The following is a 26,713-nucleotide window of genomic DNA, read 5'->3' as shown; positions in this document are numbered from 1 at the left end:
AGTACTAAGCTGGCAGAAGAAAACCTCTTCCCAAGATGGTCCAGCTTCTTGGATTCCCTATCTGGTGGAATAGGGAACGTGGCTTTAGAAGTTGAGGCTTGGACCACCAAGCTCTCGGGGGTAGAGTTTTGGGAGAGCAAAATGGGGTCCCCCGGGCTGTGGCATTGGGCAATTATCCTATCCACAGGGGCCCCTGTGCTGGGCTTGGCCCAAGTGCCCAAAAGGATGTCCGTGAGGGCCTCATTGAACGGCAGCAAGGGCTCCTAAGAGGCCGCTGCCGGTTGAAGGACATCAGTCAGGAGGTTAGTCCTAACCAACACCGGAGGAAGCTCAAGGTTGGAAAGCCTCAGCCACCATACACCACACCACAGCATAAGAGGCTCCCTCCTCCGTAGCCACGGAAGGGGGAGAAAGCGTGCCTAGGTCTGGGGAGTGTCAACAGACCCCTCCCAGTCCTCCTCACCCCCTTCTGGCTGCCACTCAGGGCGATAGGGAACGCCAGGATAGAACAGTGGTACAAAAGTACCGGTCTGCATCGGATCCAGCATTGGTCGACGTTGGTCGGGCTCTGTGTCCAGGTCAGGGTCGACACGGGCTGGGGACACAACTGGCGCTGGAGGGGTGGAGGTGTTAGTGGATTCGACGCCGGAGGAAGGATCGTAAGGTCGACCGGCGCCAATCCGGATCCAGACCTGGATCCCTGGGGGCATTGCAGGGCTGGTGCCAAAGATATCGGATTTGAAGGCCTAGAACCCCCAGACGAGCCCGGGGGGCCCGAAGGCACACCAGTGGAGTCGGGCTGCCCAATGATGGGATGAAGGGCTTCGTAAAACTATGAAGGTGAGCAGGGGGGTCGCTCCAGGTCCCGGAAAAGGCATCAATTTGTGACAGGCGTCCCAAGCCTTTTAGTCAGTCTGACATGACACCAGGAGTCAACAAGGCTCTAAAAGAAGTTGACAAAAGTCAAAAAATAGTTAGTCAAAAAGTGACCAAGGGTACCTCTTTCTGGATCTGCATTGGCTGGCGGGGAAAAAGAAAGCACTGACGTCAGCGCGCAGGGACGGCATCTAAGTAGATACCGCAACGTCATCCAGGCGATCACGAGGCTGAACGCAGAGTTGACAGACGCCACCTACCGACGCGCAGGGGTACTGCTACGAAAAAACTTCTCCGGATCCAGTCTGATGCCTGGGGGTAATTCTAATTTAAGAAATCTATAACCAACAGTCTCTTTCAGATACTTGGTGCAAACCCTGGGTGCCGATTTTCGCCTGTAAGGCAGCCCTTTTGAATTCGTAATGGCACCCTGCCACCTCAAACCTGAGAACGCGACGATGCTGCAGATGTATGCAATATGAAGGTACGCATCCAGAAGATCCAGGGAGGTCACGTAATCCCCTGTGTCAAAGAGAACAAGAATCTCCTGAAGCGACAAAATCTTGAAAGGCTGACTTTTGATGAACTTGTTCAACAACCGGAGGTCCATAGTTTGCCTCCATTTTCCAGTCTTTCTTTATCAGAAAGAAGTGAGAGTAGAAGCCTAGGTTGTGCTGACTGCGTGGCACTTCTTCGATTGCTTGCTTAGCGAAAAGCAGATTTATTTCTCTTTTGAGAAGAGCCAGATGACGGTGAGCAGTCTTCCGGGGAGGGAAATTCGAAGGTCGCTGAAGAAATTCCAGGGAGTGACCATGGTGGAAGATGTTGAACGCCCATTTGTCAGAAGGAATGGTATTCCATTGAGCTTAGAATTTGGAGCAAGTTTGCGCTGATTGAAGTGGAACTGGGGTCAAGGGTGCCTGAAAATGTTCATTGTCTTCTGCCTGCATCATGAGACTTTCCTTCAGATGCAGGATGTCTGTGTGCTGGTGCTCTTGTGTATGCTGGTGTGAAAGTCTAGCAAAAGGACTGCATGGAATGTTGCAGCCAGAACCCCTGCTGATAATCTGACTAAAGGCGCTGCTGGGGCAGAGATATTAATAGGCCTCTTCCTCGAAAAGAAGAACATTTCTTCTGTTTCACATTGGCAAAGTATTTATTTGGGTCAGTGTCAGATTTAATAAACTGTAGCGCCTCATCCAAGTGCTTGCCGAAAAGATATTCGTCGAACGGCATGTCTAGCACTTTAGCCTGGACTCCCAGGCAGAATGTCGTTGCATTCAGCCACCCCCATCTTTGCAACAGCAGCGCCTGCCATTTGCCTAAAGACAGTAGAAGAGATGTCCTGCGCCACATCGATGATTTCCGATGAGGCTCTCCCTCTGAGAGTATATTTCTTATCCTTGGGCAGATATTCGAGGAAAGGAGAGAGATCTGACCACATCTGCCTGTCATATCGCCTGAGGATGGCCCTGATGGCCTTTGCTGTCGGCGCGGAAACTCTATTACTGATATTATCTAACCTGTGCCCTTCCTTATGCGGCAGAGCAGTACATGGCGATGCAGGAATCTTAGACCATCTTTGGGCAGCTTGCATTATCACAGAGTTAGGCTTTGGATGGCCAATGAGACAGGCAGGAGAGTCCTCAGGTGCCCTGTATTTCTTGTCCAATTTTGTGATAACTGTAGGCACAGAAGCTGGAGTCTTCCTCAGCTTAAGGCCTTCCTGCCACAGGAAGTCAAAAATTGGGATGGCTCTATTGGAGCATTGCATGGTGGCCTTGAAATCGTATAAGAAGCACTCCGTTTGCTTGACGGGCATGGGGAGATCAAACCATTTTGATGCCTGCTCTAAAAGGTCATGAAAGCCGCCGATATGCACCGGAGGAGAATCGTCCACCAGCAGACTGGGAGAAGGCGGTGTGTGTGCCACAGTCAATCCATTCACCATGGACATCAAGATCCAATTGCAGCTCCCCCTCTTCCAGCTGCTGGTCACTACTATCCGTTTGAACAGGATTCTGCAAGGGCGGTAAGGATTTCAGCTTCGGCGGTGCAGGCGTAGCCTGCTGATCAGAGCTGACAGCAGGCTCCGCTATACAGGAGGAGGTTTTTGAGCAACATTAGCCTCAGGGAAGCACTTGTAGTAGTCACTGAGCATCAGACGCAAGTCAGTGACTAGAGACAGCTGCGAAGGGATATATGCAAGACCATAAGAGCCCTCATCCTCAGATTCCTGGGAGGCGAGTAGGAGGGAGTGGAGAGATTTTGGAGAAATCCTACAATAGGGATGGAACTGTCTTTGGAATGGGCATGTCAATCTTCTTCGATGGAGTCGTAGACAGTATCATCAACGGTACGAGTGACTGCGTCAACTGTGTGGAGACGCTCGTCGACGGGGTGGGGACGCTAGTCAACTATGCAGGGCCCAGCTGAACCGCTAACTGCGAAGCTCTCGCCGAAGTAAAACACAGATGCCGCCATTACCACCTCAGTCTTCGTCGACACAACAGCTGTCGTCGTCCTGTCAATGTTGAATATGTCGCTGAAGAAACCATTGGCAGCTTACTGCATCCAGCAGTCGTAGATGGAGTGCTTCATCGAAGAAGCCATAGACGTGCGGATTTTCTGTGAGGGTGTATGTGGCACAGATGGAGGCTCAGAGCCAGATCTTTGCTGGGCATGAGATGAGCCAGGCTGCTCTTTTTTAGCCCTTTTCTCCACAGATGACTTCTTACTCCGAGACCTTTAATTCTTTGGATTTCTCTGGGCAGAAGGAGGGTCTTCTTCCTTTCTTTTCTTAAAGGAGGTATGAGGCCTCTCCACACTCTGAGTCAGAATCTTTAACAGATTGCTCCTCTGGCTTCAAAGGAGAAAGTCTTCACTCACGATTTTGAGGAGAAAGTCCGGCCGTGCTTACAGTCTCTGGGCTTATGATCTGGATATAAGAAGTATAGGCACTCCTTATGTGGATCTTCAGAGAAAAGCCTGGACTGTACACAAGTCTTGCAGGGCCTAAACAACCCTTTTTTAGACTCAGACATTCTGCAGTTAAAACGCAAAGCTAGTGTACCTTTTTCTAACAGTACCTCAGCTGAAGAGAAGGTTGAAGAAAAAGGAACTCCAAGCTGAAAGTTGAAAAGGTCAAGGTAGAAACCAAACTTAGCAGAGCTCCGGGAGACTCCCTAACACAAAGTGCGGTAAGAAATCGGAAGTATGGTGGCCCTGCAAGGGATGGATACTATGGGTCTGTGATGGGATTGGCTGGAGTTCCTCAATGAGGTTAACTGGTTACTAAATGCTATTGAATTTCAAGGGGAATTTCTTGGTACTGCTATTTTACTGTTACCGTAGGACTCCCACTATGACGGGGGAGATGTAAGCATGTGAATCTGTAAAAAATACGATACGGGAGAAATGAAAAAATGTATGACAATTTTAGATGTTACACATTTACAAGTAGCACTTTATAGTACATCTTTCAATGGTCTTGTTGAAAGAGCTAATCGTACTTTAAAAGAAGGTATTCAAACTGCACTTTCTGCTCAGTTGGATGCAACAGAATTTTGGAAAGAAAGTTTGAAGTTGCAGGGTCAGCGAACTCGTCCACCAGCACCGTCAGATGGCGATCCGGCTTGATGACCAGGAAGGTAGGGCCCGAAGGAGCAATATACGCGTTGTGGGCGTAGAGGAAGAACTGGAGGGTGATAGTACAGAGTTGTTTCTTGAGGACCTGATTCTCCGCCATCTTAAGCCCAAGAGACTCTCCAAGATATTTACTATTGAACGTGCCCACCGGGCCCCTGTTCCCGAACCCAAGCCTGGGGCCCCACCGCGAACCATCATTGCTAAAATCCTCAATTACCGAGATCGGGATGCGATCCTACAGGCTGCCAGACAACATGGGGACCTAAAGTACGAGGGATCCACGATCCGGTTTTTCCCTGACTTCACCCTGCAGGTGCAACATGAGAGACACAGGGCACCCCTCCCATGGATCGGCATCAGGAGGAGTAGAAAATGTTGAACAGAGTCAACGATCCTGGCGTTCGAGATCGAACAGTCCCCGTTGGGATACTGCCGGGGATAACACAACGCGATGAGGCGGCGTGCACTGGACTTGGAAGAAACCGGACAGTAATGTATACTGTGTTTGTATGTCTGCCTGGGCACTCCGAGGGGAAAGTGCAGGGCCTGTCCGGGGTTTACAGGATGGTCTCATGAGCCACGACCTGGGGCCTGCTTGACCTAACATGGAGGGAGGGTGGCTGGGACGGAGCTGCCCACGTTACTCCAGAGTTAGAAGTTCCTCGGTGTTTCACCGGGATAGAGTTGGGCGACAGGCGCTCTGCTAATTGGGGTGGTGGGTAGTTTGAAACCCACAGAGCAGGGGGCAGGGAGGGGGGGGTTTGTTTCCACAGAGGGGGGCGAGATGGGGGTGGTTATTACTACGAGGGACTTTTGGATTCAACTGTCTATATTGTATGTTACTGATTGCAAGATTCGAGTCTTTGAGGGGGGAACCGGGGTGGGTGATGGAGTTGTGCAGTTTAGCGGCGGGGGGGGGATCCGGGAAGGGATGGGTAGTGATGGGTATGTTTTGGTCGTACAGGATCTTTGTTCGTGAGGAACTCATTGGTTCAGGAGTGCTGAGTAGGGACTGCTTTTACAGCAATGGCTATGGCTAGGAACTGGGAAAAGAGCCTTAAGAGAATGAGCTGGAATGTGAACGGCCTTGGAGACAGACTCAAACGCACGATAGTTTTACAATTCATTAAACGGCACCAACCTGACATAGTTATGCTGCAGGAAACTCATTTACTGGGGAACACATGTCATGCCCTCAACAGGTGGGGGTACACACTTGCCTCACACTCCGGCTTCACCTCAGGCTCCAGAGGGGTGGGAATTCTCATCCGCCGCTCTTTGCCCCTTCATATTGATAATACTGTACTGGACCCGCATGGCCGCTTTACGGTGGTCACGGGCAGGTGGGAGGGATACACGTTAAACCTGCTTTCGGTGTATGTCCCGCCAGGCTTGCATACCACAGCTTTCACAGACTTGGGTAAACTGCTACTCTCCCTCCCCGAAGGCCAGTTGGTTCTGGGAGGAGACTAACTCGGTGATGTCGGGCATGTTAGATAGACACCCCCCAGGACCACTCCCCAAGGACAGCAATAGTTGGCGGAGTTTCTTGAGGCCTTCGGACTCACTGACGTCTGGCGCCACCTGCACCCCGCAGCCAGTCAATATACCTTCTTTTCTGGGCCCCATCATACCTTCTCACGCCTCGACTACATTCTTACGGTCATGCAAAATCATACTTTCGTGCGGGAGGCGACTCTTCTTCCGCGAGGTATATCGGACCACTCCCCGGTCACGACGCACATCACATTCGGAACGAGGAGGGAGGGTTGCGTGGCGCCAATAAGCCCCTGGCACTTGCAGAATGCAGACACACGGGGGAAACTCGAAGCCTCAATCACTCATTATTTTGAGGAGAATGACGGTTCAGTCGGCTCCCCTGTCACAGTATGGGAGGCGTTTAAGACGGTAATAAGGGGGGAAGCGCTATCAATATTATCTGGCAGGCGCAGGGAACAACGAAGTCAGGTCACTGCAGCTGAGGCGGAGTTGGCGGAGCTTGAGGCGGCAGCGCTTGAGACAGAGGGCAGAACGGTCCGACACAAATGGCAACTTAAGCTGGCAGAATATAGGGCGCTGGTCTCCCAAGAGGCCCAGGCAATAGCTAGACATAAAATGGGAAAACTATACGATCAGGGAGACAAAGCTGGAAAACTTATAGCCTGGCTTGACAAGAAACAACAGGCTAGGAAAACTGTGCCACTAATCCTTGACCAGTACGGGGCGACTCTCACGGAGTCGCGAGACGTGTTTCAGGAGTTTGCCAGACACTACAAGCAGGTCTATACGAGAACGTCTGATCGCCCTGAGGAGGATTCTATTGCCCTTCTCGCTGACATCCGAATGCCATGTCTGTCGGATGGGGACCGAGAAACCATTGATGGCCCGCTAACTGTGGCCGAAATACGACGTGCAGTAATGGAACTCCGACCGGGGAAGGCACTAGGCCCCAACCGACTCCCTATAGAACTATATAGGATTAAACCTGAGATAATCAGCAAACACCTTAAAGACATGTTTGAGGCCAGCCAAAAGGATGGGATACTGCCACGAGACCAGCGCATAGCTACTATTGTGGCTATCCCCAAAGAGGGGAGACCTGCAGAATCCTGTGCCTCGTATAGGCCGATCTCCCTCCTCAACGTGGAGGCCAAAATACTGGCGAAAACACTTGCTAACAGACTCAAACCGATACTGAATACGCTTGTACATCCGGACCAGTCCGGCTTCATGCCACACCGAAACACGGCCCTGAATATTAGGCGCTTACATGGGGTGATTGGACAGCGCCACAGGTTAAAGGAGGACGCGGTGGTGGTCTCTCTGGACGCCACCATGGCATTTGACACTCTAGAATGGCCATATATGTTTGCCGTCCTGAGTAAAATGGGCTTTGGGCCCCGTTTTATGGGGTGGGTTCGCCTCCTCTATACAGAACCCCTGGCACAGGTCCTAGTGAACAACAAGGTGTCGGAGGTCTTTACTCTAGAGCGGGGAACTATACAGGGCTGCCCCCTCTCTCCTCTCCTGTTCGCCCTCTTCCTTGAACCGCTGGCTGCCTGGATCAGACAGGACGTCTACCTTCGTGGAATAGAATGGGCGGAGGGCTGGGAGGACAAAATATCCCTCTATGCGGACGATATCCTCCTCTACCTCTCTAAGCCGCGACGGTCCATCCTTGCAGCCCTTGACATCTTTGCGAGCTTCGGTCGCAATTCCGGCTTCAGCATCAACTGGAGCAAATCATATCTCTACGTCCTCAATGGGGATCCCCCGAAGCTCCCCGACACCTGTCCCATCACAGTCGCGGAGGACGGTTTAAAATATCTGGGAGTGTTCATCACTAAGAACAAGACCCTATCCTATGAGCGCAATCTTCAACCTCCCTTACGGCGTCTCCAACGAGAGGCCAAATCCTGGCAGGGCCTTCCATTGTCATTACTAGGCCGAGCTGCATTGTTCAAAATGATGGCGCTGCCCAGGTTCCTCTACGCCCTCCAAAACTTTCCAGACAAGGTGCCCAACGCCTACTTCGCAGCGATAGAGGCCGCTCAGCGCACCCTCCTTTGGGCGCATTGCACTGTCGAAACTCACGCTGGGGTAGTATGACGGTGGCATAGCCCTCCCCGACATTCGCAAGTACTATTGGGCAGCTCATCTCTCTGCGATTAATCAGGGGACCTATGGGGATGGGAATGACCCGGCCTACGGGATGGGAATGACCCGGCCTACGGGATGGATAGGTGGCAACTTCCGGGGGGGGAACTATGAAATAGCTCTCTACTCCACACCAGGCAAACTTCGTCTTACTGGGCCTACACAACACTCGGTGCAGATTTGGCACACAGCACAGAAACAACTGGGATGGTCAGGGGTCCTCACCATGGCTACACCACTCTGGGCCTCCGAAAAGCTGGGCAACCTGGGCCGTTCTAAAGGGTTTCGGAACTGGGACCTGATAGGTATTTCCCAAATTAAGGACATCTGGGGCCCTAAAGGAGTCCACACATTCGCTCAACTGCAGGCCACACACGACCTGTCGCATACCGAATACTTCAGGTACTTGCAGGTGCGACACTCCCTACTGACTCACATCCCACCCGACGCCACACTGCCTCAGAGCTCCCCCCTGGAGGACAGGCTTTTAGACGGGAACATTCCAGAACATGTCATATCTCTCACGTACAAAAAACTTATAAACAATTCCCCAGACCTGCTCCTACCCTTAAAAGAGAAATGGATAGCTGATGGGTTAGAAATCGATGAAGAGGAGTGGAGGTCTGCTCTGGCCTCCCCCCCGTGAGGTCGCCATTTCTGCCCGATTGCGCCTAATTCAACTTAAAATTTTGCATAGAATTTATATCTCCTGTACAAGGTTGCAACTGATGGGAAGTGGTGGAGACGGGCTCTGTCGCAGGAGGTGTGGTGAGACGGGCACCTTCTTTCATACCCTTTGAGGGTGCCGAATAGTGCAACGTTACTGGGTGAGAGTGGTGCACTGTATGCAGGAAGTGTGGGAGGTTGAAATTAGACCTGAGGTCAAAAAATGTCTACACAACATTTGGGAATCCACGGACCTGACACACAGAGGGAGGCTGTGGGTGACTCTTGGGATGGTAGTGGCTAAACGGAACATCGCAAGGCTGTGGGGGGACCCTAACCCGCCAAAACTAAGAGACTGGCAAAGTGATATGGACTGGTGTATGCTGCAGGAGAAAACGGTGTATGTCTCAAGGGGTTGTTCCCGCAAATGGGTGGAACTATGGACCAGATGGAATGAATACAGGGGGAATATATGCGAGCCTCCTCCAACCACGCAATCTAGCTCCATGGATGTATAACATTGACCATTGTTGACTGATTCATTTCACTTGCTAAATTCGAGCCTCTACAACACACCAGCACTGCCTTGATCCTAACACTAATGTACACTGACGACCAGGATACCCGGGGGTTTGTTTTTGGGGTTGTTGTTTCTTCTTGTTAGCTTCTTTTTCTAGATACAGAATGTAGGTAATATGGACCTTCTATCCGTACTACTATGTAAAATATGACCTTCCTTCTCCTCCAATATCCTCAGTGATCCCTTGTCCTTGAAATCCAATGCGCCGCCGTACCCCCGGGCTGACGGCATGAGGCTGTATTACCATACTGTTATACTGTAATGCTTATCTGGGAAGCCGGCCCGCTGGGTTGTAGGCGAGGAATGTGAAAGTGATCTATGCAATCAAGGTCTAATAAAAATAATAAAAAAATAAAAAAAAGAAAGTTTGAAGTTACTTAACCACACCACACTCTACAACAGGTGTTTCTCCGTTACGTAGTTTGAGATGTAGAGAAGCTAAAACCAAACTTATTCCAGTTTGGTTACAACTAGCTTCAGAAAGTGAGGTATCTAAGCAGGAAAGTAACTTATTTGAAGTGAGTGTAAGAAATAGAGTGTTGAAGAAACATAAACAAAACACTTGGTATGACACCAAGCACAAAATATGTTCACTTTGTTTTAATCAGAAAACCCTATAGAGTATTGAAAGGTGAATCTCGATTTACCTCTCCTGTTAAGGTAATCAGAACTGGAGCAGTCTCAGTCTTACTGCAGGGCAGAGGTTGGTGGAATAAAAACAGTTTAATACCAATCTCTGAAACAATAGGCAACTATTTACAATCAAACTTGTAGTCCACTTGTCAACGGATGTGCCCATCACTGCTGGGAATATGACTTCTGATATTAATGTTTGTCTTCACAATTTAGCTGATCCTGCCATTTCAAAATAGTTGATCACTGAGACAAGCTCTCCAGTTAACCAAAGTGATGTAGTCGCTCGTTCTTTAAAAATAGTCAAAATGCCAATTCAAGGAATGGTTGTATCAATTTTTACTGAATGTGCATTAATGTACATTTGCTTCTTTTCTTTTTTTCGTTATGGGGAAGGGGGGATGTAGCATGTGTACTTTCATGTATTGTGGCTATTGTTTTAAATGCTTGGTGATTTATTGAATGCATTCCATGGTCTAGTGGAACGTGAGTATGGTTATTGAAACTACAAGGATCATTCCTTGACAGTTCCTTGAAGCATCTGGACGCTTCCTTTGTTGTGGGTACTTTCCTGATGAATAAAAAAATAATCTTTTTCTCTACTGGACTGGTTAGTGGATTAATTTCTCAACCCTATCCCACACTGATGTTGCTGATGGCAGATGTGGGGAAGTCCTTGACGATTAAGAAGATGTTTTAGCTGTATTTGCAGCTGTTTATATCCATTCTGCTACCACCTGGTCTTAGTTTCTCGGATTAGCTGGTGGTATCTTCAAGGCGTTTATAAAAATGTTTTTGCGCATCCCTTTTGCTGGTTCTCCATTTCTGTTCCATTTGTTTGCAGTGTTGCTTCATCACTCAGAGGTCTTCTGTGCTTGTGTTCCGGTTTATGCTGTGTGGCTTTCTTTCTCGAGGCCAGCGTGTTGGCCCAGTTGGTGAGCCACTTGTTGAAGTTTCCAATGCAGAAAGGTTCTGGAAAATGAGGGTTGCCATGTTTTCTCGGTCAAGTATCATGCAGATGTCATCTGTGTTATTGATGAGTGTGGATTGGGCCTGAAACTGTACTGTGTGGTGTCGAGAAGGGGGTGGTTGGTGAGGCATCGGTTGGTGAGTTTCCCTTGGCTAGGTACAGCAGGAGGTAGATTGATCTGTAGTTTAAGAGCATGGCTAGGTCATCGGATTGTTCCTTGAAAGGGGTGTGACAATGTCATGTTTCCAGGTGTCTGGGAATGTGGTGGTGTCAACGGACGTTAGTGCTTTGCTAAGAAGTAGGAGTCCTTTGGTGAAAGTGGTGGGGACAAGGGTCATATGGGACCTTCGAGTGAATTTTCTTCATTCTGTTGAGGGTGGTGACAGTGGGCACAAGGTCCTGGGTCAATCCATGGCCATTATAGGGAGTTGAGTTGCAACGGTGTCTAATTGAGGGTCAAAGTTGTTATATATAGATATGACCTTGTTACACAAGAATTCCAAGAGCTTGTTGCAAAGATCTTGCGACGGTGCGATGTTCCTGGAGGCACCGCAAAATCCTTGATGACAAAGATAGCTTTTTTTTTGTATGGACTGTTTGTGCCATGGTGAATGTGGTCTTTAGTTCCTCTGTGTACCAGTTGGCCTGTTGTTGGGCTCTGGCCTTTGGGTGTCAATTAAGGGGAACCAGAGGGCAGGGCATGCAGTGATCCACCTGTTGATGTTCTTGATAGCTTTCCGCTATTTGCTGGTGTGCTTGGGCGAAGAGAAGGCGGAAACTGTGTTTCATTACATGATGCTTTTCCAGCTGCAGTGGGCAAGTCTGGTGGGGGTAGCTCTGTGGTGGTGTGGGATGGGTATGCTAAACCTAACGAGATTTTGGTTTGTCACGGTTCTAGTTGGGTTGTTGACTGATATGGCAGATTACGGAGAAAATCGGGTCCAGATGTGTACACCTCTTAGACCCTATGTTTGCCAATTGGGAGGGTGTAGGAGTAACACCCTTCCCTGTTCCCTGGTCGGATCATTGTCTGATCCTCTTCAAGGTGGGGGTGCCAGAGACCGGAGGTTTGGAAAAAGTGTTATGCAATTACCCACGCCGGAAATGGATAAATTTCACGCGGGATGATTTTAACCGTGCACTGATAAGAGGCAGGCCCCCAGGGGGCACAGATATTGAAAGTGCCTGTGTGAACCTGGAGAGGCACATAGACACTGCTCTTAATACGGTGGCCCCGTTACTCCCCAATAAATCTGTGCGTAGGGCTCAGAAATCTGCACCGTGGTTGACATCGGCCCTGCACCTTGCAAAAGCTGAATGTAAACGCCTGGAGAGGCAGTGGAGAAAGGGTTTCTTGTGCCGTGACAAAGTGAAATACACCGAGGAACGAAAAAAATACTATGGCCTTATTAGGAGGGCAAAAGCTACTTACTATCAGGCGAAAATTGGGTCCGCGGATAACGCTATCAAAAAACTCTTTAAAATATATAAGGAGATCTCCTCCCTTGCAGCTACCGCCGCACCAGTAGCTGGCTTGGACGAGTCATGCAACCGGATTGCAAACTTTTTCGCGGAGAAAGTGGAGAAAATGTACTCCTCCTTTCCAGGGATTGGAATGAGGGGTGTGGATTTCGAGGAAAAGACTGGGGAAGCTGAGGTGGGTCGGAGGTTGTAGAATTTTACTATTTCAACCCCCCCCCCCCATCCCCCCTAAGGTGTTGGGTGGAAGTGAGGATGCTCTGGAGCCCTATATCAGGCATGTTCTGGAGGTCTCATTTAGGTCTCATACGGTGCCTGGTAGGTGGAAAAGAGCCATTGTTCTCCCTCTCCAGAAGAAGCTAAACATCAGTCTAGACATATTGGATAATCTGCGGCCTATCTAGCTTCTGCCATACATGGCCAAAATAGCAGAGAAGGTGGTCAATCAACAGCTGATGACCTATGCTAAGGAATTCAGCCTCTTGCACCAGTCTCAATCGGGCTTCCGGGTTCTTCATTCTACGGAGTCTGCACTACTCCTGGCCACGGAATCCGTCAGACAGGGGGCAGACGCTGGGCACACTATGGCCTTGGTTATGCTAGACCTTAGCGCTACCTTTGACACTGTGGCTCACTACACCTTGCTGCAGTGTCTGAATAAAGGCGGTGTCTCTGGCCCGGCTCTGAAATGGCTGAAATCATTTTTGGTAGAGCGAAGCTTTCAGGTCAGACAGGGGGCCTATTATTCCAAGGATGTCAAGCTGGAACAGGGTGTGCCTCTGGGATCTGCCCTGAGCCCTACCCTGTTCAACGTGTATGTCACTCCCTTGGCTGAGATAGCGCAGGGTTTCGGAGTAGAGGTTGTCTCATATCCAGACGACACCCAGATGGTGATCTCCCTATCTAGGGCACCGGATGTCGCGGCCTCTAATTTCAGGGCATGCATGCAGGAGGTTGCCTCCTGGATGGCGAAGAACTGCCTGAAGTTAAGTGGCGGCAAAACAGAGGTGCTCGTGGTGGGGGGAAATGCATCAAGCTGGACGTTGGCATGGTGGCCTCCTAGCTTGGGCCCCACTCCGGTTCCTTGTACCCTGGCAAAAAATCTCAGAGTCAGGCTGGACCCCACTCTCTTCTATGAAACACACACCAGACGTGTAGCGGGGAAATGTTTCGGAGTCCTCAAAAATATACGGAAAACAATGGACCTTCTTCCCATTGAGGCGAGGAAGACGTTGGTACACGCTCTCATTACATCCCGCCTAGACTATGGCAAATATCCTCTAAATGGGCGCTACAGTTAAATGCCTGGGGAGATTGCAGGTAGTGCAGAACGCAGCTGCGAGACTGGTACTGGCGCAGCCTAGGAGGGCTGCCTCCAAAAGAGCCCTTGATACTTTGCATTGGCTTCCAGTTAGGAAGTGAGTGATGTTCAAAGCACTGTGTACATGCCATTGCATTACCCAGGGCATAGGCCCCTCGTATCTGAGGGACCTTGTTACCAGCTATGTGCCTGGAAGATCCCTGAGATCCAGTGGGACTGGCCTATTGCTTGTGCCTAAAGTGAAGAAGGCCAGAATGGGTGGTAGAACCTTCCGGGTTTTGGCAGCTCAGAACTGGAATAAACTTCCTATAAATCTCCGGATGGAGACCTCTGAAGCTAGGTTTAGGAAGGCACTTAAAACCCACTTGTTCTCTGGCTACGTTTGGCTGAGCGCCATGGAACCGGGTCACTGCCAATTTATCTCACCCTAGCGGGGGGATACGCCGAGATGGCGCAACCATGCGCTTTATAAATTTCTTTATTATTATTATTATTATTTTCAGCGGTGTGGGTGGGTTTGGTAACGTGCTTGGTGAGGCAGAGGTTAGGAAGGCTTTTCTAGAAAGGCCTTTGAGTACGATTGGGGAGGTCATTCTTGGTGAAAATGTAGGTCTCCAAATAGTATGAAGGTGCTGGGGTTGAGGAGGAGTTCGACAAAATCAGTGATGTCACAGGAAAAATTGGTACAGAGTCCTGGTGGTACAAGGGTTCCACCAACAGGAGAAGTTGGAGAATAACTACGATGAGGTGTTCCTTTTAGAGGCGGTGAGGGGGGGGGGGTAGGAGGGAAGTTCACATCAGTGGAGCAGCTGGTAGAGTCAGATTATGATGGCACCTCTGGGATTGTAATGACAGTGTTGCCCGGTGAAATCGAATTCTGCTGAGGTGGCTGTAGAAATGTCTGGGTCAAAGGTTGAGTTTAGCTTTCTTCTCCGTGAGGAAGAGCAGATCCAGAACGTGGTTGTGTAATAGGTCCCATACCTCCGTGGCATGTTGGGAGAAGGAGCGTGTGTTTAAGAGCATTCATGCGAGTGTGACATGCTGTGTGGGTAGTGAGTGATGCAGGCACAGGTACATATAAGTGTGAGCGAGTAGGGTGCTAGAGTGGTTGGTGTAGCATGGGAGAGTGCATCAAAACTTGCAGAAGGCAGATGTGAAAGCTCCCTCAGTGTTGTGTGGTGCCATGTGGCAGCAGTACGGTGAGTGCCGGCAGGGTTTGAGAGCACCCAATAGTGCGTCTGGGTCCCTGGTGCCAGAGGTGGTTCCTCGCAGACTAGCACAGACAGGCTTGCCATTGATGCACTAGCAGAACGTTGCCATTAAGTAGGTTTTAGGAGGAGGGAGGTGTGCAGATTAAGTCTTTTGCCAGGCTTCTTTTAAAGACAGTTTTAACCCGTGAGGTCACTTCCTGTGCAGTTAAATGGTGCGATTGTTTTTTGTTATTGTCATAAGTTATTTTATTGGAGGCCCTGTAGACCCATGATCTCTGATCAGTTTGTAGAATGTTCTCAAGACGGATTCCTGGACTTCTAATGAATAGGAGACCATTTCCTTGAACTTTGAAACAGATTGATGTCCCACCTGAGGCTTCTTTGAAGCCAGAAAAACATGCTAATGCGAAATAAGACCCTCAGCTTCAATGATTAGAGCATTCTTCCTGTGCCACGATAAAAAAAAATTGTGTTAACAGAGCTCTAGATCTTTAAACAGTAAGCCAATATAATGTCATCAATGTTTATTAAAAGTTTAGACTTAGTAAACATGCATAACCTATTTAAGACATATGGTATCTAGGAAAACAGAACATACAAACGGGGTACTTCTCCATAAAGGTAACCTTTCCACAGTTCAGGAAGAATTTAACCAACATACTTATAACAACAAACGGCATGAGGCGACTTAAAACATGGATTCCAAAAAGCTTTTTCTGACAAAGTGAAAAGCCTCCATTAAAAAGCAGACTGTCCTGGTGCCAACCATCAAATAGCCAAAGTCATTTTTTCGAATTATTTAAGTTTCAACATTTTACACAGGAACTCAAACACTTCTAAAACCATCATTTTTTTTTTTAATGGAGGTCATGCATTGGGGCATGGTGGGTTTACAGACAACGTCATAGGGAATCATACTGACTCCGTTCTGGTCGACGCCCAAACTTAAAATACTTTATGCTTACATCCACATCAACAGTCACGCACAAGGCAGAATAATGTTCAGTGTGTGAATGTAGAAGAGGTATACACTGCAAAAACATTTTCTTTTAGACCTCTGTGGTCTAAAATCAGAAGAAGAGGGCAGAAATCATCCATCTCCACAGCCTTATTCTGCTCAACAGCTGCAGACTGGGAGTGCAAGAATACAAATTCATATCTACACACACTTTTTTGAAGTGAGCAGTTTGTCGGCATATCCAGTGGCCAAACCCTTATCATAGGTATTGGAGTTCATGAACATCATTCTTATCCCTATCACAAAGGCAGACCGTACACTACAACAGGAAACCTGCACCTGGGCTACAAAAGGAGAAATGTAAGCATCATATCTGGGCAGATATGCTCAGTTATCTAATGACATTGTTTCAATTAAAGTAAAAACTAAAATGGCGGATGAGTGAATGTGTTTCCCACAGACAGGAGTAATCAAGGGTTAGTCACATTTACCATTTTTAATGTTAAGGCACTCTGAAATAGGATATGTAATAATGTACTTACTTGATACTGAGGCTTGTACCACTGTTTCAAGTCCCAATCCCATAGAATCATCTAGAAAAAAGAATCTAACATTAGATATTCTTCACACAAGAGTTTATATAACTGTTTGAAATTCTAAATAATTGTCAATTAAAATTATTTTTTTCTGCGATGGGACAGAGAACAATACCCACTCAACAAATCAATTGAAATTAGGCATCCCAATTACATTTTGTGTTAAAAAAAAAAGGGTACATTTAAGCAGCTAAAGCACCAGTGTTTTACGCCCACACTGTTATGGTATTTAACTGGGGTGTAAAATTAAATTTTTGATTTTCCTAAATTCAAATTCGTTTTTTGGGGATAATTAATCTTTGATTGTACCATCATCTAGGCAGCTGACTTTACAAGTTCTTTTTATTTTAAGTTGTTTTTCTTCTACTTTTGCTTCTTTCAAGCCATGTTTCACCTCCCTTCCCAACACCCCAGCAGAACGTGGTGACACATGCCACCATGTTTAATACTGGCTACTCTACATTTGACCATCTTTTGCCTGTAGCCAATGCTTCTCAGAAATGTACTTTCAAATCTGCCCTAAGCACTGGCACTTAGAACGAATATTGAAATTTACCAATAATAATGAGGCAAAACAAACGAAGAGATGAAAAATTCTAAATATAAAATTTTTTAAACAACGCAGACACTTACCTTACAGGAAGGGTAAGTCCACAACATTCAATTAACATGTTTTTAAATATTAGATAGGCTTGGCGACGTGGCCACACAAGATGGCAGACCAGATGCATTCCTAAGAGGCTCCACATCCAAGCCACATAATCCTCTAATATCCTGCCTCTACTGTGCTAACGGCCCCCGCTTACCTACAGCGGGAACATAGGTGCTCACATACTCCCCAGAAATACAGCTCAGTGGTGTGTGCGGTCACCCCTGTCGGCGGATACTGGAGGCTGCTTGCGGCTTGCCCAGAGGCCTTCGCAGGGTGCAGATAAGGATCCGGTAGTGTCGCAGCCTGTGAGGCCGGTTGTAGTCTCCTGACTTTGGGGGACTCCCCCTGGACAACTCAAGGGAGCACTCCGCTGCTGAAGGAGGGGGGCCTCTGCCTTCCTATCATGCCTTTTATTTATTTATTGTGTGTTTTATAGAGCGCTAACTTGACCCATAAGGGTATCATTGTGCTTTACAGGAATCACGGTAGTCTACAAAAGGCTAGTAATCGCAAGAATATACAATAGGTTAGGAGGGGCGGGGTGCTGGGTACAAAAGGCAGAGCAAGACACGTATAACAGTTCGCATTTACAAATACTCAAGACAAGGCCCCAGGTTTCTTGGAGGGGTGACTAGATAATCCGAGGGGAGGCAGTAGTCGTAAGTAAATCAGGGTCTCTGTGGTGGGTGACATGTGGGAGTTCGTGGCCTGCTTGGTGCTGAGGAGCCTTGGGGCCTGGCGCGCAGAGCCACACCACTAGTGCACACTGGTGTGTTACTCCGAGCCTGCCTCCTCAATGGTTCTGTCGATCCTGGCGAAAGGAGGATGAGTGCCGGGAGTGCAGGGACTGCGGCTGGGCTGTTCGGGACCTTAGGAGAGGAGCTTCTGGTCGCGGCGGGGGCCCAGTTGCAGGGTGGACGCCAGGCCTGGAGGACTGCAGCATTTGGTCAGGGTTGCGCCTCCTTAGTGTCTATTAAGGCAGGTATCAGTGAGGTAACTGACAGTTGACCTGGGGGGGGGAAGGGGAGGAGAACCTTGGATGCCGCAGGTTCCTCTGGCAGATTTTGACCCTTGTGAAGACCTCTGGCAACCGCATTAGGAGGGCTGCAAGCAACTAGCTGAGGCACTTCAGGACATGCTGGCCCTCTTGTCTTTTTGGCACTGCAGTGAATAAGGAGTGATCTGGGCTGCCACTGGATCCCTTGAGAGGGGGATTTCTTGCCCCTTGCGCTGTGCCCTGGGCCCCTAACGCCTATTGAGGCCTACCACTCTGAGGACAGAGCAGTGGGTCTGTGAGGGGGAACTGCTTGTACTGCACTGTGGGTGCTACTACTCCCCACTGTCTCAGGGGGCCCCCTGGATACCACGTGTCAGCTTTGGAAGGCACTCGTCCACTGTTTGGAGTCTTTGGCCTAGAGGACTGGACACCTATTACGCTCCTATCGGAACAAACATACAGGCTGGGGTCCCCAGGGAAACACCATGCACCAATACATCAGACCTCGGTGGCGGCATCGCAGCAACAGAAATGTAAGGCTGCTAACCGGGGTTGGAGACCAGGATCCGGGAAGGGGGGGGGGGGGTATTCTGCTTAAGAACCCACGATGGAGGAACGTCTTGTGGCCATCCAGGGCTCTAAGGTGGCGCTTGAAAGCCAAAATGAGACTGTTGCCCTTGAGGTTAATTTACTGCATACAGACCTCCCAAAATCCTCCGAGAGGGTCCGGATTGCTCAGGCATCTACCATGGAGCTTGGTGGCAACCTTGTGGAAGCAGGTGGCCACGGCGAGATCAGGGGCCTGGAGGCAAATGTGGAGGATGCTGAGGGTAGGTCATACAGCAACAATGTGCGCCAGTAGAATTCCAGGCTGAGGGGACTGCTACTGTACACCGTCAAAACATGCATCTGGGGAACGCTGAAGCCCTTTAGCCTATCCCCTATGTTGAGCATCGAGAGGGTGCAGCAGGCTCTGGGGGCTGCACCTTGGCACAAGGCACCGCTGCAGGACATAATTGCTCATATATTAAATAACTAAGAGGGACTGCATCCTTCAAGCGGCTAGGGACACAGACACTGCCAGGTATGAAAACCAAAAGACCTCCATCTACCCCGACTATACTAACCCCCATGGACCTCAGAAAACTTTCCTGGAAGTTAAAGCTAAGCTTCGTTCCATGGGCCCCGCTATATGTTGCTGTCAGATTGAGGGTGACATCTTATATACATTAATTATATTTTGTATTAATGATGCATCATTTTATACTTCATATATATTACTTTATTCTCATTACCCTATGTTGGTTTGGTCATTACGTGGGAATTACTTGTCCCAGTAAAGAGAGATTTGCCTCTTTTGGATACCAGTGGCAGCAGGATTTTCTTTTGTTCTCCAGATTGAGGGCGAGGTCAGGGGCAAATCTAATTTTTGATCATCCTGCGGATGTGTGGTGCTGGCTGGAGGTGGGGACAAGGTGCACAGGGACAAAACCGGATCCTGGAGCTGCGGGGCAGCTGGAGACGGTGCCCCTGCCTGGAGGACATTGTAAGCGAGCGAGAGTAGTCACACCAGGGTGGGGCTCCAGGTTGATGGCACCATGCAATTGGCATCCTCGAAGCGGCAGCTGGAGCCAGGGAGACTATCTGTTTTGGAGGCCACTCTGATGCGGAAGGATACGTTAATCTGATATAGTAACTGAGGAGATGTATTTGTGAGGTACTTCTGTTCACCACCCTCTCTTTCTTAGAGGGAGTGCTCTCTTTTTTCCTTTGCTCTCTTATTTGTTGCAGGGGATGTTTGAAGCGGAGATTGTTGATTTTGTATAATGGTCTGAAGTGATCGCTCAGGCTTACGTGTATTTAATGAGGCACTGTATTCTGTGAGAGGGGTCTTTGAGTGCCTCTCCACTATTAGTGGTAGGCAAGAGGGGAAGGGGATGGAGGGGAGGGGTTGTGGCCTGAAAGCTAATCTTTAATTGGATTTGCAGTATTTAAAGTTAATATGCTGCAAATCTTTGGGGAAGGGGGGTATTCGTTCACCATTACAGTGCTGAAATGTAGACAGTACTTTAGTGTTCCTGCCTGGTGGTATTTGACTTCGATGTCTGAGGGTGGGGCTCCAGCTGGGGCTGCTAAGGAGGGAGGGGCGGTTGGGAGTGGGGTGGGACAATTACCCACATGGGTGATCAGATTAAGATCTCTTGGAAAGTCAGAGAGCTCAGGAACTACCCCAAGTGCTTGAGTACACTCGTTCCTCTGGCAGCACAAAGTGCAAATTACTCGTCTACAGGGGAAAAACCTCAGAGAAGGGTGAATTGCAGGAATGGACAAGTTTTCTGCCTCTTACTCCTCGTGTGCCAGGGGAGTGGCTATTTGGGTGGGTACGGGGGTCCCCTTTACGCACACTTATAACAAAGCGGATGTGGAGGATCGCTATGTTTCGTAGCAGGGCACTTTGAACGACAGGGAGCTCCCAATACTAAACTCATATGCCCCTAATGTTGAGGACCGGTATATGTTGAAGTTAAGTGTGGGCATGCCTATTCTCTGGGCCGGTGATTTTAGAGGTATCTTGGATTAGGGGTCTCCCCTGATCCGCTTTAGATACCAGCTAGCGCTGCTGTGAGGAAGACTGATTGAATTTATTGACTGCTGTGCGATTTTAAAACGGACACATTTTTTAAATTTAAGTAATCTTGCTGCATTTCATTTTATTCACTTACACGCACTAAGCTTTTCAGGGAGTCTGCGCTCAATTGCTAGCCTGCACGCCTCGTTCCGACTCGGTGATTAGCACCGTAGAGCGGAGGGCGGACAGGCAAGAGCCAGACACACTTCCGCCTGACGAGCGGTTAGCGCTCTAGCTTCCCCAAGTGAGAGGGCCATAAAGCCCTCCCACCACACTGAGCGCGGAGCGGTCACGCGCAGGGGGACGCCTAAGGGATCGCTTAAGAGGAGCCGAAGAGTAGCCCGTCTGCGCCCGTCCGCGCCAGGACGGGGCTAGGGGCTATGGGCTCTGCTCCCCGGGGATCCTCTACTACCATAAGGGCGCCCAGAATAAGGTATTCTAGTCACATTCTAAGACCATTATGTACTGCCCCTCCTAAAGGTTGCAACAGAGACTCTTGGCCATGCCTAGAGGGTTCGTCTTCATGTATAAATTGTCAGTTCCAGGCATCCCATATCGTACCAACTGTTAGGGAAAAGCAAGAGAAACCTCTGTCAGAATGCAGTTTGTAGAGCTTTCTATTGAATGTGCGTTCTCTGCCCAAGCACCATTTGGAAGTATGGGACCTTGTATTCTCACTACAGCCTGATATATGCTTTTTAACTGAGTCCTGGATGAAACCCCATACTGTCCCCGCTATAACGTTAGGGGTCCCCTCAGGCTATAAGTTCCTAAACTTTGACCGCCCTAATAAAATCGGGGTGGATTAGCTATCTTACATAAGGAGGATCTGAAAGTCGCTATACTGGAGCAAATCCATTGCTCATCAATGGAAATTATGATATTTAAAATAAGCTCTGCTGCTAAAACCTTTTGGAAAGGAGCCCTAGTTTATCGCCCTCCAGGACCTATTTCGGGCTTTACCCTATCCCTTCTGGAAGTATTGGCACCATATTTTAAAGCAAAAGAAAACTTCATTCTTTTGGGTGATTTTAATATTCATGTTGATATCCCTTCGCACCCTGAAACCCTAATACTATTAGCCGACCTTTCCACCCTGGGCCTAGAAATGCAGAATAAGGGCCCCACGCATATAGGAGGTCATACATTGGACATACTTTTTTCCAACTGCTTTAATATACGATGCTATCCTGGTACTCAAATAAGTTGGTCTGACCACTTTAGTGGAATTCTCCTTACTGGGTGTACATAAACCCTCCCATAAGCCACCTCTCTCGCCAACTTGGCGACGACAGTGGCACAAATTAACAGTAGAAGAGCTGCAGAGGGTATGGAAGAGACCTATCTTCACTGAGACAGATAGTGCGGACTCAGCTCTTTCCAAACTTAATGACTCCCTCATAAAGGCAGCCGATATACTAGCACCGTTAAAGCTACATAAACAACATCCCACCTCTAAGCAAGAAATATGGTACACCGAAGAACTTAGAGTAGAGAAACAGGGATGTAGAAAGATTGAGAAGGTATTGAGGAAAACCTGAACTGAGGAGAATAAGAAGGCACATCAAGAGGCCCAATCGAATTACTATAAAAATATTAGGCTGGCAAGGAAGAACAGTCTTATCCAGCAACTTGATGAGGCAGGTAATTCCTCTAAGGAACTTTATAAAATACTACAGGCCTTTGTAAAACCGACGGCCTGTGAAAGTTCGGATGAGTTTTCTCAGTCTCTCTGTGATGACATCTCTCTGTTTTTTGAGAATAAAATAAATATGATCCATGATAAAATCATGAAAGCCTCCAGCCATATGAACAGTATTCCTGCTCCATTCAAATCATCCATACTTGGTGACCATTCATTTACCACCTTTCCATCAATTAATGATGTTGATTTTTCCAATCTTATCAGTCATATAAAATCTGGGTCTCCGGATGACTGTTTTCCCGCCAAAATGATTGCTCCCTTGAGTACTTTGATTAGACCCGAGATCAAATTTGTACTGAACCTTTCTCTCAAGAAAGGGCGGGTACCTATGGAGTGGAAGAAAGCGGTGGTGAACCCTATTCGTAAGAACACGGCACACCCATGGACAGATCTCTCCAACCTCCGACCCATCTCCCTTTTGCCATACTTCAGCAAGATGGCCGAGAAACATGTAAACACCTGTTTGTCAAAATACATCGAGGCAGCGGGGGGTCTGGAATCCTCTCAATCGGGGTTTAGATCCAATCACAGCACCGAATCTGCCCTCCTCTCAGTGACCGATACGATCCGGATGACACTAGATGGAGGGGGCTCGATGATTCTGGTGCTGTTAGATTTTTCTGCTGCCTTCGACACGGTCTCACATGAGATTCTTCTCGGACGCTTGCGGGAGGTGGGTATAGGGGGTGTGGCCCTGTCCTGGGAGGAGAGTTCTCACAGGCCGCTCACAAGGTGTCAGATTGGGCTCCCTTCATTCCATCTCTAGGGATCTCACCAAGGGAGTACCACAAGGCTCATGTCTAAGCCCTACACTATTTAATGTGTATGTGGCCCCCTTGGCCGACATTGTGAGAGAATATGGGTTCACCCCAGGGTCGTATGCTGACGACACCCAGCTTCTGTTCCCTTTCCAGTCCCTCACTCCAGCAATAATAAAATCCTTTGCAGATGGTATGAGGGCGGTCTCAAACTGGATGGCTACAAATTGCCTCCAGTGTAATGTAGGCAAAACATAGGTGATGTTAAAAAAATCTTGAAGTGCGTCTGGACCAGGCACTAGTGCTTAAAGAACATGCCAATCAAGTCGGTTTGCGTTTCCATACTATCGGACTCCTGCGACGCGTTTCCCCATTTCTGCCCGATTATCATCGAAAGACTTTGGTCCAGACCCTGGTGGTCAGTAGACTGGACTACTGCAATGGCCTGCTCATCTCGGCCAATGAGGAACAACTAAATCGTTTGCAAGTGGTCCAGAATACCGTGGCAAGACTGGTGCTTAACGTTTTGCCCAGGACTCCTTCCCGCCCGCTTCTGGACAGTCTTCACTGGTTGCCTGTTCGGCAGCGGGTTAAATACAAAATCTGCTGTACCATACATCAATGTCTTTTTGGGTCAGGCCCAAAATACTTAACGGACAAGTTCATCCCCTATAGTCCGGGACGTTCCTTGCGTTCAAGTAATCAGCAACTGCTTCAGGTCCCTAGGATTAGGAGGATAAGACAGGGAGGGCGCGCCCTCTCCTATAAAGGTCCCATTCTCTGGAATTTACTTCCACTTGCCCTAAAGAAAAATTCCAATTTCCAATCCTTTAGGAAGTTCCTTAAAACCCATCTCTACTCGACCTCCTAAGCTGCTGGCAGTTAAAATACTCAGTTATCAGTCTAACATCTGTGTCAAAGCGCAAGCACGGAGATACCCCTTCGGGGGTTGAATCCTGCACTATACAAGAAAATAAATAAATAAACCAGTACCACCCAAGGGGGTTGGGAGGCACTAAACACAAATGGTGGGCTCCCTCCAGAGAGTGATTCATAATTTGGGTCTACTGGATGGCTGGCATACGCTACACCAGAGGGGTAGCAAATATACTTGCCACTCCCTGACTTACAATACCTATAGTCGCCTGGATAGTTTTTTCGTCGGGAGGCCTGGAATATTTATGGTTAGCAGAAGTGACGCATCAGGGTTGGTTTCTCTCAGATCATGCTTCTGTGCTGACTTTATAAAAAATGGGGTTACCCAGTAAAGTCAAAGGACCTGGGTATTGGTCGGTACAAAGAAACAATGGTCCTAGACTAACGTGGCACGGATTTAAAGTTGTAGCATTGAATGGCTAAAGAGATATATATCCAAAAAGGCAGATACTGTGTTATAGGCAATAGAAAAATGAATAATCCTCAAGGCCACTATGATAATAATTGGTAACACTTTTTATTCAATCATATTAGGAATTATTTAAAAAAACACAATTATTCAGAAAAAGTTGTATCCACATGGTTATCATCAGAAAGTAGGGGATGTGTCAAAGATCAGTGCTCATGTGAGAGAGAGTAGAAAAGAAAAAGAAAAAGTAGTTATTGTTTGCAATAAGAGATTCAAATAACCTCAGTACAGGGGCAAGGGGCATCTGAAAATAACCATGATACTTCAGATAAAAGTGGCCGTGCCAGATAGAATAAATCAAAAGTATGGGTGCCTATACAGATTCAAAGTGCCTCAATAAATGCAAAATTATATTATAAGTGGGGCTCACTACGGGATGTGTCAGGTGAGTAGCCAATACTAGATTATTCCAAGATTGGTTTAATTATATATTCAATCCTGTAAATAGGCTGTGGGAACGTTTCCCAGTACGGTGGATAAACATACAAAAGTCGACGATTAGACAACACGATAGCGAAACATGGAAAATAGTGGAAAATAAATAGAACAGCCAAATGACTCGGGCAGACTCAACTGATGTGTGGAGAGACGGCGTGGGGACGTTGTGTGGTAGGAGTCATTAGTTTCATGAATCTATCTGAAAAGGAATGATTAAGTAGGCTGGCCGTGCCCATTAGATCTGCACCCTAATGGTGACAAAAGCTAAAACCCCTCTGGGTTCAACATACCTTAGTAAGTTGAATATCTCCGGAGCTCCAAACAGCACGCCGCATCCGTCGATGTTAAGATAGAACGGCGGTTCCAACCGGTATTAAAAGGCAGCGGGCACGTACGGGAACCAGGCGCTCATGCGGTGGCGTGATGCGCTCGTAACAGTTAAAAGCGTGAAAAGACTAAATGCCGGGTCTCGAGATAAAGGCACCAATAAAGTTAGGTGAACAATGCCCATACGGGTTGTGCAATTGAGCACACGGATGTGTCACGGAGAGAAAATGATGTGTGTGTGTAAATGGCGACCCTGGTGATGAAATACATAGTCGCAATGATGTGTGTGAACCAGTGAGAATCGAATTCACAACACAGTCAGAAGCTTATCAAAACCTCCCCATTAATTGTACAGTTGGTCCACCGGGTAAAACACAATACTAAATACATATTACATAGAAAACGGAGTGCATTAACAAAATATATAAATATAAATAAAACATCAAAGTTAAAAATCAGCTGTGTATGACGGAGACCATACTCAGGGGTCTCTAGTCATATCACAGATTGGTCAAGTGTCAATTGAAGAGCTGGCCTAGGAAAAGCACAGATGTAGGGTGTGCAGAGTGGGTGTACCTAAACATTGTTGAGGATGCCTATTTGTTTAGAGATTTCCTCATGTTCGTTGAGTCCCCTGTTCACAGTGTCAAAGATGTGGATCCATTTACACTCACTGACATTCATAGTGTTGGCAAAGTTCCCACCTCGTGGGTTTGTCTGTACTTTTTCTATGATCCACCACCTTAGACTCTCGGCCGAGTGTCCAAAGGTGGTAAAATGTTCTACTAACGGTGCACCTTGTGCCGCACTGGATCCTGCTGCACTGCTGCAGGATGCAACACTACTTTTTGCACCGTTTTCCTATGTACAGGAAATCACACGGGCATATTATGGCGTAGATGACCCCAGTTGAATTGCAGTTGGTGTACTGCCTTAGTGTGTGAGTGTAGGTGTTGTAGGTGCACTGCTTCAGTTCCTTGGTGAGGGGGCAAGCCTTACCACATTTGTAGTGACCTAGGATGGGTGGAATGTTCCATAGGGTTGTCTGATCCTCTCTGGTCTTTTTTTGGTAATAGTGATTTCCCCACATAGTCCCTCACGTTTTTGCCTTTTTTGAAAGCATGCATCGGGGTATCGAGATTGCCAATCTCGTCTGCCACCAGGTGCCAATGTTGGTTGACAATCTTCCTCACCTCACTACGTTTGG

The 26,713-nt window shown here is 48.1% G+C and overlaps 1 protein-coding gene across 3 annotated transcripts in view; it reads right to left on the bottom strand.

Moving 5' to 3' along the window:
- PDE3B (phosphodiesterase 3B) overlaps window positions 1-26,713 on the bottom strand; it is a 1,530,363-nt gene that overhangs the window by 1,209,061 nt on the left and 294,589 nt on the right. For all 3 annotated transcript variants that reach the window (XM_078681018.1, XM_078681020.1, XM_078681019.1), the window contains exon 2: window positions 16,542-16,592. In XM_078681018.1, coding sequence (XP_078537144.1) covers window positions 16,542-16,592 — 51 coding nt within the window. The remainder of the gene's footprint in view (window positions 1-16,541; window positions 16,593-26,713) is intronic.

The sequence above is a fragment of the Lissotriton helveticus genome, chromosome 3_1 (genome assembly GCF_964261635.1).
Source record: "Lissotriton helveticus chromosome 3_1, aLisHel1.1, whole genome shotgun sequence".
Lineage (NCBI taxonomy): Eukaryota > Metazoa > Chordata > Amphibia > Caudata > Salamandridae > Lissotriton > Lissotriton helveticus.
This window is presented reverse-complemented; position numbering and strand designations above follow the sequence as displayed.